The 12,885-nt window shown below is 39.2% G+C and overlaps 1 protein-coding gene across 1 annotated transcript in view; it reads left to right on the top strand.

Annotated features, from left to right (window-relative positions):
* The window catches only part of PARD3 (par-3 family cell polarity regulator), a 377,491-nt gene that overhangs the window by 129,296 nt on the left and 235,310 nt on the right, over nt 1-12,885 (top strand). The window contains 2 exon segments of the mRNA XM_024766062.1: nt 2,174-2,362; nt 3,648-3,818. Coding sequence (XP_024621830.1) covers nt 2,174-2,362; nt 3,648-3,818 — 360 coding nt within the window.

Here is a 12,885-nt window from a genome sequence, read left to right as displayed (position 1 = left end):
GGAATATAAATACTGATTCTGATTCACAGAGTGAATTTTATCTTTCAGTTACTTCTGAATTTAAAGTAGGAGGGGCTGTAGTGTGTTTTGATACTATTTTGTATTTCAAACATCAGAAACAGATTTTATATTGAAGTAGCTGTATTCGTTCACACAAGGTCTTTATTTACTACTCTTGAATTGTTTTGAACCATATGGATGAAAATAAAATTTTAAGAGCAAAACAAGTATATAAAGATAGTATAGTAAATATGATGTCAATAGTAAGTATGTCATAGTAAATGTGATGCATAGTAAATGTGATGTTAATGTTTTGATGTATCTAATGTTTATTTCTCCCAAATCCATTGATTTTATTTGAGCTGTACTTATTCTCTAGGAATATTTTAAGTGTAAAAAGGCTTTTATAATGGGCAGGTATAGGCTTTATTTTGATTTTGATACTGAAATGTATTTACTTTGTATAGTTAACATACTATCCCTCTGTATCTTTTCAAGTTGTTCTTTCTGTAATATTCTTTATTATATATATAGTTTTCCTGTTTTTAACATATTAATGATTTTTTTTTAAAAACACACCTTGTCCTGATAACTCTGAGGCTATCTTTTGAGATGGCACAAAGAATGTTAACAATGAATATTAGTAAATTAAGAACTTTAAAAAATCATGTTATTATGGATTTGGAGATTTAAAAATAACATATCTTTTGTATTATGATAATCTTTTAAAAAAATCTCTTACTGATACACTCTGTACTTCCAAAAATTATTTCATCTAATTGAGATATCTGAGATTGCATGTTAAATCTCCAAATTATTATTAAAAATTAATATTTAAAATTATTTTATCATTATTATGTTAATTTTGGTAATTATTAGAAAATTTAAAGAAATGTGTTGAGAGACAAAGAAAAAAACTGAAGTCTACCTACATTTCCATTGCTCTGCAATAGGCTTTCATGTGTGTAATTGAACATTCTTTAAAAGTGCTATCCTTAAAGGATGCGTTATATTCCAGCCTAATTATGTACCATTAGATGTTGAACCATTCTTCAAGTGTAATTTGATACTTCCAGCTTGAATGAATAGGTGGCTGCTGGAGAAATATTCCAAAATTACAAAAAGAGAAGGAGGAAAAGTTGTAGGACTAGATGAGGCATTTAGTTGTGATTCAACGAGCTGTGCCACATGTCTGTTATGTGACATAAAATGAAATGCTGAATTTGATAAAGAACTCTGGCCTCATCTATTTGGAGATGGCCAGTGTAGAGCTGGGGTCCCTAAAGAGGATTACAGAAGGCAGATGGCTTCCTCTTCCGGTGTCCGACATTTTAATATGTCATCTCACTGCCTTTCATCAGGTTATACTTGAAGCATTCATTTCCTCCCTGCTGTTTTAGGGGAGCTGAGCAAAAGTTCGTGTATCTCAAATGTGTCGGGTTCTGCAACAGTCCCCTTATGCACTCGATGGCTACAATTACGAAGTCAAAGCCGGCATGTACGACTCTTTAATTAAACAATATTGCTTGAATAATATCCCCAGCTGTAGATGTATCATACAGTACTGTGGAAAAAAATTTCTCTAATGTTGTTTATCTCTACTTTGTCTCACAGATGTCGAAGGTTAAAACTCTCTAGTGACTCTCTGAAAATGAATACCGTTTTTTCTGCTGACTTTGTATCGTCAGGATTTGTTACTGTTTGTGAATAAAATGATGTACCCTTAGTGAACATTAAACTATTAATAACATTGAAAATTCTAGTGAAAAACAAAGGGACAAATGAGTTATATTTATTTATTTTGATTTCCTGCTGTTACTGTTTTTCTCCTGTGGTTTAGAATATATAAAGAGATTTTTAAAAAACCCACAAAAAACAAACCAAAACTCTGAGTCTGCATGACTTTAGTCCTTCTGCTACATTTTTTTCCCTATATTTCTCAGAATCTGGTTTAGGTTTGTTTCCATATTGAAACAAGTACCGCATAAAAATATTAGCAGCTGGTTCCAGGAATCATCTGGAGGGGATGCAGATGCGCTGTTATCATGGATCTTGTTGTGGAACTTTGGTGGAGATACTGTGCCTGTTATGATTAAAGAACTGCTCATTAGCAGTCCTTAAAAATAACAGAAAGAAACATTGGAATATAATGCGTAATTTTGTTTCCTGTTAGAAAGCAGAAGATGAGGATACTGTTCTCACACCTGATGGCACCAGGGAATTTCTGACGTTTGAAGTTCCGCTGAATGATTCAGGATCTGCTGGTCTTGGCGTCAGTGTCAAAGGTAACCGGTCAAAGGAGAACCACGCAGATTTAGGAATCTTCGTCAAGTCCATTATTAATGGAGGAGCAGCATCTAAAGTAAGCAAATGTCAACATTATCAAGCTTATGCTCATTCACAAAAATGTTTAATTACAGCCCTATTCTTATTTTGGAAACATGGAAGCAGTAAGGGCGAATTCTTTCCTCTACCCTCTTAGATCCTGTTTCTGTGACCTGTGAATTAAACCGATAAAAGACAGGTTAACAGGAGAAAATGTTTACAAATTTGATTGATGGGGGCTCCACAGGAAAAGTGAAAACCTAAAGAAGCAGTTAGACTTGGAAGCTTGTATACCATTTTAGCAAATGCTGATAAATTGTGGAGTAGGGATTAGACAAAGAAAGAGGGTTCGGACTTCCAGGTGTGGTAAATAGTGGGATGGTAAATGTACGAAGGAAACCGATGGTAGAAAAGGCTTATTTTGTAGGGTCATCTCAGTGCACCTCTGTCTCTGGTGGTGAGGGTCATTCTCCCCTTCCAGGTGTTGGAGAAGAGAGGGGGCACCTTCACAAGGAGAACCTTATGCCCACATTCAGCCAGACGCAGGGAGGACAGGTCCCCCTTCCTGTGTCTGCCATTTCTCAGTTGCCTTCTGCTAAAATAATCCCCATGCCAAAGTGGCGTGTTTTGGGGTAGCGTATTCTGATACCCTGTAACACTTAAATGTTTTCTGTTTTCTTCCTAATACCCCATCCATGATCAAACAACTAGTGCAATCTCAGTGATCTCTCACTGAGAGGAATTCATATCTTCGACTCCCCGTTTTGGGTCTCACAGAATTCACAGCCCATGGTCATTACGGTGAAATGGAGGTTATCTCTGCAAAGACTTAGCTCAGGTTCTGGCACAGAGCTAACCTACTGGAAAGGTTACTCTCTTCCCTTCCCCTCTCATCCCCTCCCATGGGTCACTTCTGTTTCCCAGTCTAGAGAAAATTTCCTGGCTCTCTGTGAAGGGGCACTTCTCTGCAATTGTCTAATAGCCTGGAGCTTTTGCAGGTTGTGAATAACCTCTCTGGGTGTCTCTGGAAGCAGGAAAGTAATCACTTTGTGTCCTATGAATTAGTATGCTATTTTGGTAAACAGATTATGATAATGACTTGATTTACAAATGTATAAATGATTGAAGTAGACACAGGCTGCAAGGGCCGCTTACACATTATTATGCTGGTGTTCAGCTGGGCATAATCCATTAGTATTAAAGCCCTTTTCTTTTTCTTTTTGCTTTGTTTTTATTTATTTATTTATTTAACGAAAGGGAAAGCAGCTTCTTTCATCACAGACTATTTAATGGCACTTATTTTTAACCTGCCTCCTTCCCAGGATGGGAGGCTTCGGGTGAACGATCAACTGATAGCAGTGAATGGAGAATCCCTGTTGGGCAAGACAAACCAGGATGCCATGGAAACCCTCCGGAGGTCCATGTCCACCGAAGGGAACAAGCGAGGAATGATCCAGCTCATTGTGGCAAGGAGAATAACCAAAGGCACCGAGGTAAAGAATGAGAAAGACAAGGGGCATCTGAAATGGTCATAGGACCAAGTTCTCCCCTAACATTGGGCCAAGAATGGCAGGTCCAGGGGCTTTGCCTTGAAAGGCTCAATTATATTTGCTGGCTAGAGTTTATTGTACTGTCAGTGGATTGTGATTTGTTTTCTTAATTCTGTGATCAAAATATCCCTAAGTGTGCAGTCATACTTCTCTTGCCACTTCAAGAGATAACACTGGGATCTCGAAGGCACCTTTAGCTGGGTTCAAGAAACAGGGCCACGCCTTCCTGCTCAGAGCCCGCACTTTCTCTTCTGTTCAGCGGTGTTGAACCAGGAGGGAGAAACATTGAAGTGATTGCTTGTTCCCTTGCTTATCTAAAACGGGGGCCTCTTGTAAAGCCCCTCACAGGGGAGAGTCTGTTTCCCTTGTGACATTGTCAGAAGTGTAAGCCCCTCTTCCTACCCCTTGGCCCCCTTTCTCCTTCACTGTAGGGCTGAGTATTTTCCTCCGGAGGGGCTGCCTTTTCAGTGGTATCTCCTGCATAAAACCACAGTGGGTTCTGCACATGTGCTGCCGTCTGTAATTAGGCAATGGGTGGGAAGGTTTCCTCTCCCAAGGGGTGTGATCATCTGTCTTCCCAAATAGTAAAAACATACCAAGTAGACTTGCATAGCGGGCCATTTGAGAATGTAAAGGGAATTATATACAGATTTGTTAATTAATATTAGAACCTGAAAAAGAGTGTTTTCAAAGAATTTTTATAAAGTATGTGCCACCTCTAGGAAACAGGTGGGACCTGCTTGCTGAAAGTATAACGTTTGTCGTTTTTGTTTTTATTGATGCTCAACTCCTCACATTTTTAAATCAGCTAAGAGAAAATGATTAGCAAATGGTATAAACTGGAAAGTATATCCAAACTGCTTAGGTGTTTTTCTTAATTTTAAAATCTGTGTTTAATATATAAAGCAAGCCATCGATGATGGCTCATCTGATCCTTTAATACAATAGGATTTTGCCACATACCCTTGTGCTCAGTGGGTAGTCAGTGGAGAGGTGACCAATTTTGAAAGTTTACTGACCGTAGACTTATTTTTACACTTGTTTTTATTTTCCAAATGGAGAGCGGCTTAATGCTAATTAACAAATTAGTTTCCACAACAACAAGAGAACAGTGTCACCTTAACTAAAAACCTCAGAGTGGAAAACTGTGGGAAGTAAAACATGTACTTTCTTATTATAAATATAAATGCTAATCCCTCAGGGTAGGCTACGGGATTGGCTTTCTTGAATGATAATTTTTATTGGTTTCCAAATCATTAACTGATGTATTTTGTTTTTTTATAAATTTATTTTATTTATTTATTTATTTGGCTGTGTTGGGTCTTCGTTTCTGTGCGAGGGCTTTCTCTAGTTGCGGCGAGCAGGGGCCACTCTTCATCACGGTTTGCGGGCCTCTCATTGTCGCAGCCTCTCCCGTTGCGGAGCACAGGCTCCAGACGCACAGGCTCAGTAGTTGTGGCACACGGGCTTAGTTGCTCCGCGGCATGTGGGATCTTCCCAGACTAGGGCTCGAACCCGTGTCCCCTGCATTGGCAGGTGGATTCTCAACCATTGCGCCACCAGGGAAGCCCAACTGATGTTTTTAATGTAAGTCCTCCAAAGAGATATGTGAAAAATTCTCCACAGTAAGATCACAAGACACAGTGTTCTTTATTAGGTCTTTTTCAAAAATGGAATAATTCCACATACCCTAAGACTGTATTCGTGTGACAGATGTTCATTGAGCATCTACTACATTCAGAAAATAAGTTAGATCCTGGGGATAAGGTGGTGAATACAGACAGATGGAGTTCCCTCTCTGGACGTTCTCCTGGACCATAGATCATATTCTTAGTCTCTTTAAAAACAAACTAAAATTTCTCAAAGTTTTCCTTTAGAGAGAAACATTGAAATGTTATAGGGGGACTTAAAATGTAAGAAACGGACTGAAGGGCAGCATCCTGAATCCAGACGTGTTTTTGTCTGGCTCAGGTGGTTCCCCAAACAAACCTATACCAACCTGAAAACGTTTTGATGAAAGCACTGATTTGATCCCCTGTTGCCCTATAAAACACATGGAATTGGAATCCCACTGCAATATCTCCGTCTCATTCACTTCTGCATATGAATTTATGTGAATGAAAATGATTTAAGTAAGGGAACAGAGGCAGTAATAGACTTTAATATTCAATATTCTTTACGGTATCATTTTCATACATTGCTGGTTATTACTATTTCTTAGGATACAGTAAGCTTATAAAGCAATTATGTCAAAAAAAAATCTTATCACGAGTGCTGTGCTCTCTTTGTAATACCAGCGAAAAGCCTTTTGTACTGACAGGGTTTAACTGAAGGATTCTGTGAAGACAGAAGAGCTCATTTCAGCTTCCCATAAGTCTTAAGACGTGACTTTGCTGCCGTTGTACTTATATAGTACCTTTGCAGAAACATCTCCCTGGATTGCTGGAAGGGTACGTGTAAGTTATATTACCGTAAATATTGATATAAGCATAGGGTGTCTTGTCACAGATGAACCTCAGGCCAGAATAATGTGCTGAGTTCTCTCCTCCTGGGTCCATCTGTCAGCCGTGTGGTCCGGCCTTTGACAATATCACAGAATTATATTTTACTAACTCATCTTTAAATCAAGGGTTTGCATACTTATTTTCAAGCTAGAGAAGATGAAAATTCGCAGAAGAACATCTTTTGTGCTTTGTCACCTCTTCCCTTGCCCTCTTCTATATCTGGGAAGTGCTGTCTGTTATCTTAGTATGTTTTCTTCAAAATTGGCAACTCTCGGCACGAAATACCATCTTCCCTTGCACTTCCCTCGTCTTTGTCCCCATACAGCACATTTGAGACATGTTCTAGAAGATGCTTCTCAGTCCCTTCCACTTGACTTCTCAGGAGTCTGTGAACACTGCCTCGTTCTTGAATCCTTTCCTGCCAGCTCTCTCCATTTTTCTCCTGCTTCTCTCTGGCCCTCTGTCTCCTTTAAGCTTGCTCTCTCCTGCCTGTTCCGTTTTTGGTTAGTATTCCTCAAGGCATTCTCTGGGCTGTGTCTTCTTCCTCACATGCTCCCTGGGAGACCTTCATTCCTTGGTCTTCAGGTACCACTTTCCTTATGATGAATCCCATGGTCCTGTTTTCAGCTCAGGACTCTACTCTAGTTCCAGATCCCTCTGTCCAGCCACCCATGGAGATGTCCACTGGTATGTCTCTCAGGCACCTATGCTTTTTCCACCAAAACCCATTCCTCCCTCAGTTCTTCATCTACCTTGTCCTCCTTACCCCCGAGATAGCTCCACTGTTTCTTTACTTGTAGAAGCTGGAAATCTGGGGTGGCTCTGACCTCTCAAATGCCTTTCCTATCTCTGTTGCCTCCTCCTCTGGAATCTCTCTCCTCCCTCCCTCCTCTCCATCCCCCTGCCCTTACCCCATCCTCTCACCAGGCTCTCTGCTGCAGCTCCCTGAAGGACTTCTCTCTCAACCCATTTTGTCTACACGGCAGTAAGGCACATCTTCCCACAAAACAAACTGATCGTGTCACTTCCGGCCGAAATCTCTTCGGGAGCTTTCCTTCCTTTCCAGGATGGGTGCCAGTCTCCATCACGTGGCCACTAGGACGTGCACAAACCAGCCCCTGTGTCCACCAGCCTGTCCCTTACACGACCTGAAATTTCTCAGATGTCTGATGCTGCCTTTCACCTCTGGATTTTCCACATGAGTCAGTTCTGCTCCTTGTTCTAGAAAAGTCAGCCTTTAGATTTCAGTATCCTCTCTCCAAAGCCTTTCCGTAGCCCTGGGTACTCACCTTCAGGCGGCAGCTGTCACACCATCATGGTTCCTCTCTGGTTTTCTTTGGTGGGAACTGCAAATTCTGAGATGGCTGGCACCTTGTTCATCTCTCCATCACTGGGGTCCAACCCAAGGCTGACACCTAAACATGGACTGAATGATGAGGGAAATAATCCCAGAGAGTCGAGCCTTTTTAGAAGAAAAAAATTAACTTAGTTACTGTTAGACACTGAAGTTCTAACAAGGCAAGGTAACAGAATTCATATTTTAGCAGTGATTCTGGATTTCCTTCACTTTCCTTAGCTCTAATGCTCTTACTTAAGTATTTAAAAACATTCCATAAGCAGTAATTATTTCTTTAAAAAAGAGAGAGAAAAGAAATGGCTTTCCTTTGTTTTGTGCTCCTGAAGGATGGATGAACTTTTTTGGCATCTCTTCCATTGGAAAGAATACATAAAGCAGGAGGCAGAAACATTGGTATCATTGCAAAGGACAAATTTGTTGAGGACTTTGAAGGAGAACTTTGAGAAATGGGTATTGAAAGTCAACTTGTGTAGGAGAATTATGATAATTCTAAATGTTCCAAGGAAATTAGTATTTGTAGGAATTACTGCAATTTAACCTAGTTTGCAGTCACCTCATTATATCTTTGTTAGACATGATTTCATATAAAGCCTGCCTTGGTACCAATAGAGAGTAAGACCAGGTAAGTTTTCTCTTAGCCCCCATGCTGAGGAATTTAGTCACCAAGGACTACTTTTTTTTTTAAGAAGAAGAAATAAAACTTTTTATTTCCAGATAACATGATTTCTACGTAAAAAGTCCTAAGGAATCTACAAGGCAATTACTTTAGAACAAGTAAGTGAATTTAGCAAGATCATAGGACAGTAGGCCAATGTACAAAATCCATTTTATTTGTATGTACTAGGAATAGACAATTTGACAGTAAAATAAAAATCAATATCATGTACCGTAATATCAAAAATCATAAAATACTTAGGGATAAATTTAACAACACAGGTAATCTCTGTACTCGTAATTCTATAAAACGTCACTGAAAAATAAAATAGACCTAAATTAGTGAAGTGATATATGATTAGCAGACTCAGTATCACTGAAGTATCAGTTCTCTCAAATTGGCCTATTGATTTAATAAACTCTCATTAATCATCCCAGCAGAAATTTTTATAGCAATGGACAAACTGATTACCAATTGGGATTATTAATTTTTATCTTATTTATTATTAATGTTATATTATTATTATTTAATTTATATGAAAATCTAGAACTGGAAAAACTATTCTAGGATGAAAATATCATTGGTTGCTTTTGGGCGGGTTAGGATTGAGTGGGAAATAATAGGAAGGAATTTAATGAGGTGATGGCAATGCCCTTTATCCAGAGAGGGGTGTACATTACATGGGTTTATCAATTTGGCAAAGCTTACTGAACTGACCAAGGACTACTTTAAAGTGAATTCTCTCTCTACGTTTAATTCTCTTAGAAAGCTACATTAGAATAGGAAGAGACCTAAGGTATCATTTATGATTCTCTTTATTTTATATATGAAGAAATAAATACAGAGAAGCCAAATGAGGTGCTTAATGGCTGCAAGGCCAAGGTAGTGGCAGAGTAATTTAGAAGCAAGGTGTCCATCCCTCTTACGCACATGAGAGGGTCTGATTGCCTGTGAGTGTGGGGTTCAAGCAGTTGATACTCTGGCTGTGTTGGGAAGAGGTGGATAGTAAACCCATGAGTCCCAGCGTCAGGCAGGCCATCGCGTTCTGGGTCTGTCACATCCAGGCTTACTTCATCCTCTGGTCAGTGCTGTTAGCCACATGGGAACGTGGAGGACATTAGCTGTAGTGCTGCGTGAAAGCAGAACCTGGAACTGAACCCTGAAACTCCAGCCACTCTTCTCCAAAGAAAGCTAGACCTTGTCTTACTATTCATTGTCCTGTGTTAACTAGTCCTTCGGATGTTAGTCCTTTCTGCAATGTGTGATTGTAATCTCCATCAACTTTCTTTTACTTTCAGCCTTGTGCTGTGCCCTTAGCTTTAAAGGCCCGCTTCCACATGGCCTATACATATGAGATCTCGAAACCGATTTAAGGAAACTCTGAGTCATTCACTCAGAAATGAATTTATTCATCCAATTATTCACCCAGTGCCTGCTCTGTGCCAGGAATTGGGGATAGAATAGAATAAGCTTATAAAGACTGAAATATCGGATAATAAGATCGTGCCAATTACTAACTGGGACCCAGGTTTCGGTTTGCTGGAGGGGATTAGGGCCATATCTATGCCAGCTTTTCACCGTTGCTAGTTGAGATGGTGGGGTGCGTTTTCTTTATGTGAAAGACATGATTTGACCCACTATTGCACACTTAAAAGAACTTGAGATTTTATTAAGCCCCACAGATATTGGATTAGTTTTTTAGAAGAAACCAATATTTTACCTTTTCCTAGGAAGAGTAAGCCAAATGTATAATATGAAGCATATTCACTGGACAATATCCAGTTCTTTGTTATTGAATAGCACTTATTATTTTCTGATTATAAAAGCAATATATGATCATTTGAATATCTTTTTAAGAGCGTACTACATTACATTGTTTATAGGTATGGGGTCATTCCCAATTTTTGTGTCTTTGTAAATGAAGTTCTGATAGATACTGATCAGCACGAGTCTTTATGACTCACCTAACTTATTATTTTGTGAGGATAGTGACCACAAAGTGAAATCGATGGCCGGGTCGCAGAATATAGGATATTCTTTGGCCTGGGACATGTATCTCCACATTACTCTGGGAAGAGACTGTATCACTTTATGCTGATCCCCAGTATGAGTTATCTTGCTGCAACATAGTTTTCTTTAATGGATGTAAAGGCTTTCCTGTTTTCTTAGGGATGGAGTTGAGGGCATCCCACACAATTGTCCCTACTCGGGACTGAGTTCTGTTGGATGGAAGAACATTTTTTGCAGTTAAAACGACAAAGTGAAAATTGCAGTTCTTTTATTTTGGTGTCTTCTTTGAATTAAGCTTAATTTGATAAGGTTTTTATATGTGGAGATCAGAAGGGCCTGGGAGCAGCCCATACTGCAGGAAGGCCAGGCCAGTCTTCTAGGACTGCCCTCCTTGGAGTGGCTAAGCTCCCACTCTGAGGATGCGATGCATTCCTCTTCCTTAAACTCAATTGCTTGTAACAAAAAAAATCATCAGAAGATTTAAAACAAAACTCTGTACTCCAATCAGTTTTTTTTTTTTAAGAAATTAAAAGGCATTGTGTCTTCTGTTAAATATTTATGTATTTGGCCATTGATGTCTTCATTTAAATCTGTCTTTTGAGATGCAAATTAGACATGGTTAGGGAGGTGGGGAGGTACAGAAGCTTTCCCATGAAAGTGTTCAAGTACAAGGTCCCTAATGAACAGGCATCTTATTGTTTGTCTCTGGAAAGCCTGCATGTGCTATTTTTAAAATAGAATTTTTATTTGACTTTATAAAATTCTAAAATAGCCTCTTGGGATATTTAGGGATTTCTCATAAAGGTGCTTTATAAAGATTTTATCATCTAGAAAATTGCAGTTATATGCTTCAATTAAATGTATTTGTAAAGCAAACTCGAGGATGTGTTGTCTGCCTTATGATTAAATAAATTATTGTGTAGGATGCAGGTCTTGTGTGTCGAGACTTGTATAGCAGGTCTCTAATGTATGTGCTCATTAAAAAAATTCACACATGCCTGTTTTTAAGGTATTGGGTATTTGTTGTGTTTGTTTTTACTTCTCCAGAGTACCTTGGAATTTAGGAATAATGTTCTTTCAGAAAATGTTCTTGTATTTTTTTACATCTAAGACCTGGAATATTTAATTTACTTTTCAGTAAAGCTGTCAGTTGTAAGCTGCAATTTAAAAAAAAAAAAAACAACTAATAAAACAAATCCTCATTTCACAATTTAAACCTTATTGAGTCTAATTCACTAGCGCTGCTAGTTTATTATTCTCCCGCAGTTTGACGTGCCTCCAATTGTAATTGTGTTGACCCTTCAGTGCATTAAGTCTCCCCGGTGCTTATCAAACTGGGCGAGATAAGTCTGCAATTCGGAACTTCATTAAATATCTCATTTATATTAAACAGATGATAGCTTCTAACAGAAATAATAATTTGTTCAGGTGAAGGAGCCACAGTTGTGGTTTCCTCTGTTTGGAATGTGCAGTCCTCTCTCCACTTTGCTGTGCTCTGCTCCCTGCCTCCACACGGGCCCCTCCACCCCACCCCCGAGCCCTCCCTGTCTCTGGCTGCCGGCCAGCTCCAAAGCATCATAAGATTTTAGTTGGTGGGGTTAACCTCAGAGCCCACACTGGGAGGATTTGTGTGCTTTGTTCCTCCTTGTTTCATGGCTTTACTAATACAGAGTTCTCACTCATATTATGTTTATGAAGTATATGACTTTATAAGGCACAGCTGTCCTAAAGAACGCCACATACTATTTTAATTCTTGGTGATACGAATCCACCTATATTCTTTGCTTATCTAGCAGATTCTATATATTTGCAGAATAGCTACCTTTGCCTGCCTCATTAGAATACTGGGTTTTAACTTCTGTTTTGTCAATATCCTGTGTAGTTTATTTTCTCTCAGTTACTATCTCATACTTAAGAACACAATGAAAGAATAGGATGATCGTTTCTAATTTCAGCAGAAGAAACTGAGGCTTGGTGTATTGTTGAAGACACCCGAACTGACAGGTGGTCTTTAGGTCTTAGAGAGCGGGTGGTCATTCTCCCCCCACACACACCAAGGTGTGCTGTTAGGTGTATTTATGCACTCTAAGTGTGAAAAGTAGACTTAAATTCCAGCTTCCATTCTGATGACGATAAAGCATGTCTAGCGCAGGGCAACATCGCATAAAGAATTCTGAATTAAACCATAACTCAGATTGACTTCAACAGATACTGTCAAGCTGAAAAAAAATAAGCGACAAGGTGAGTTTGATAAAAAAGCCTTTAATCTACATATTTTTCCTCCAGTGGTTGAAATCTGACAACTTCATGGGAGGCTCAGTGTAAAGTGGCACAGAAAGTTGGTCATTAGGCAAAGCTGTCATCACAAACTATTTTGGTACAGGGTGAAAAGTTCTAGTTCATTTGGTACCCAGTTCGATGCAGACCCTGGGCAAGTTGGGTCTAATTCCCCCATGCTGGTCATGGGCCTCCAGTTCTGACTTT

Source organism: Neophocaena asiaeorientalis, unplaced genomic scaffold, assembly GCF_003031525.2.
Source record: "Neophocaena asiaeorientalis asiaeorientalis breed wild unplaced genomic scaffold, Neophocaena_asiaeorientalis_V1.1 scaffold217, whole genome shotgun sequence".
Classification (NCBI taxonomy): Eukaryota; Metazoa; Chordata; class Mammalia; order Artiodactyla; family Phocoenidae; genus Neophocaena; species Neophocaena asiaeorientalis.
This window is presented reverse-complemented; position numbering and strand designations above follow the sequence as displayed.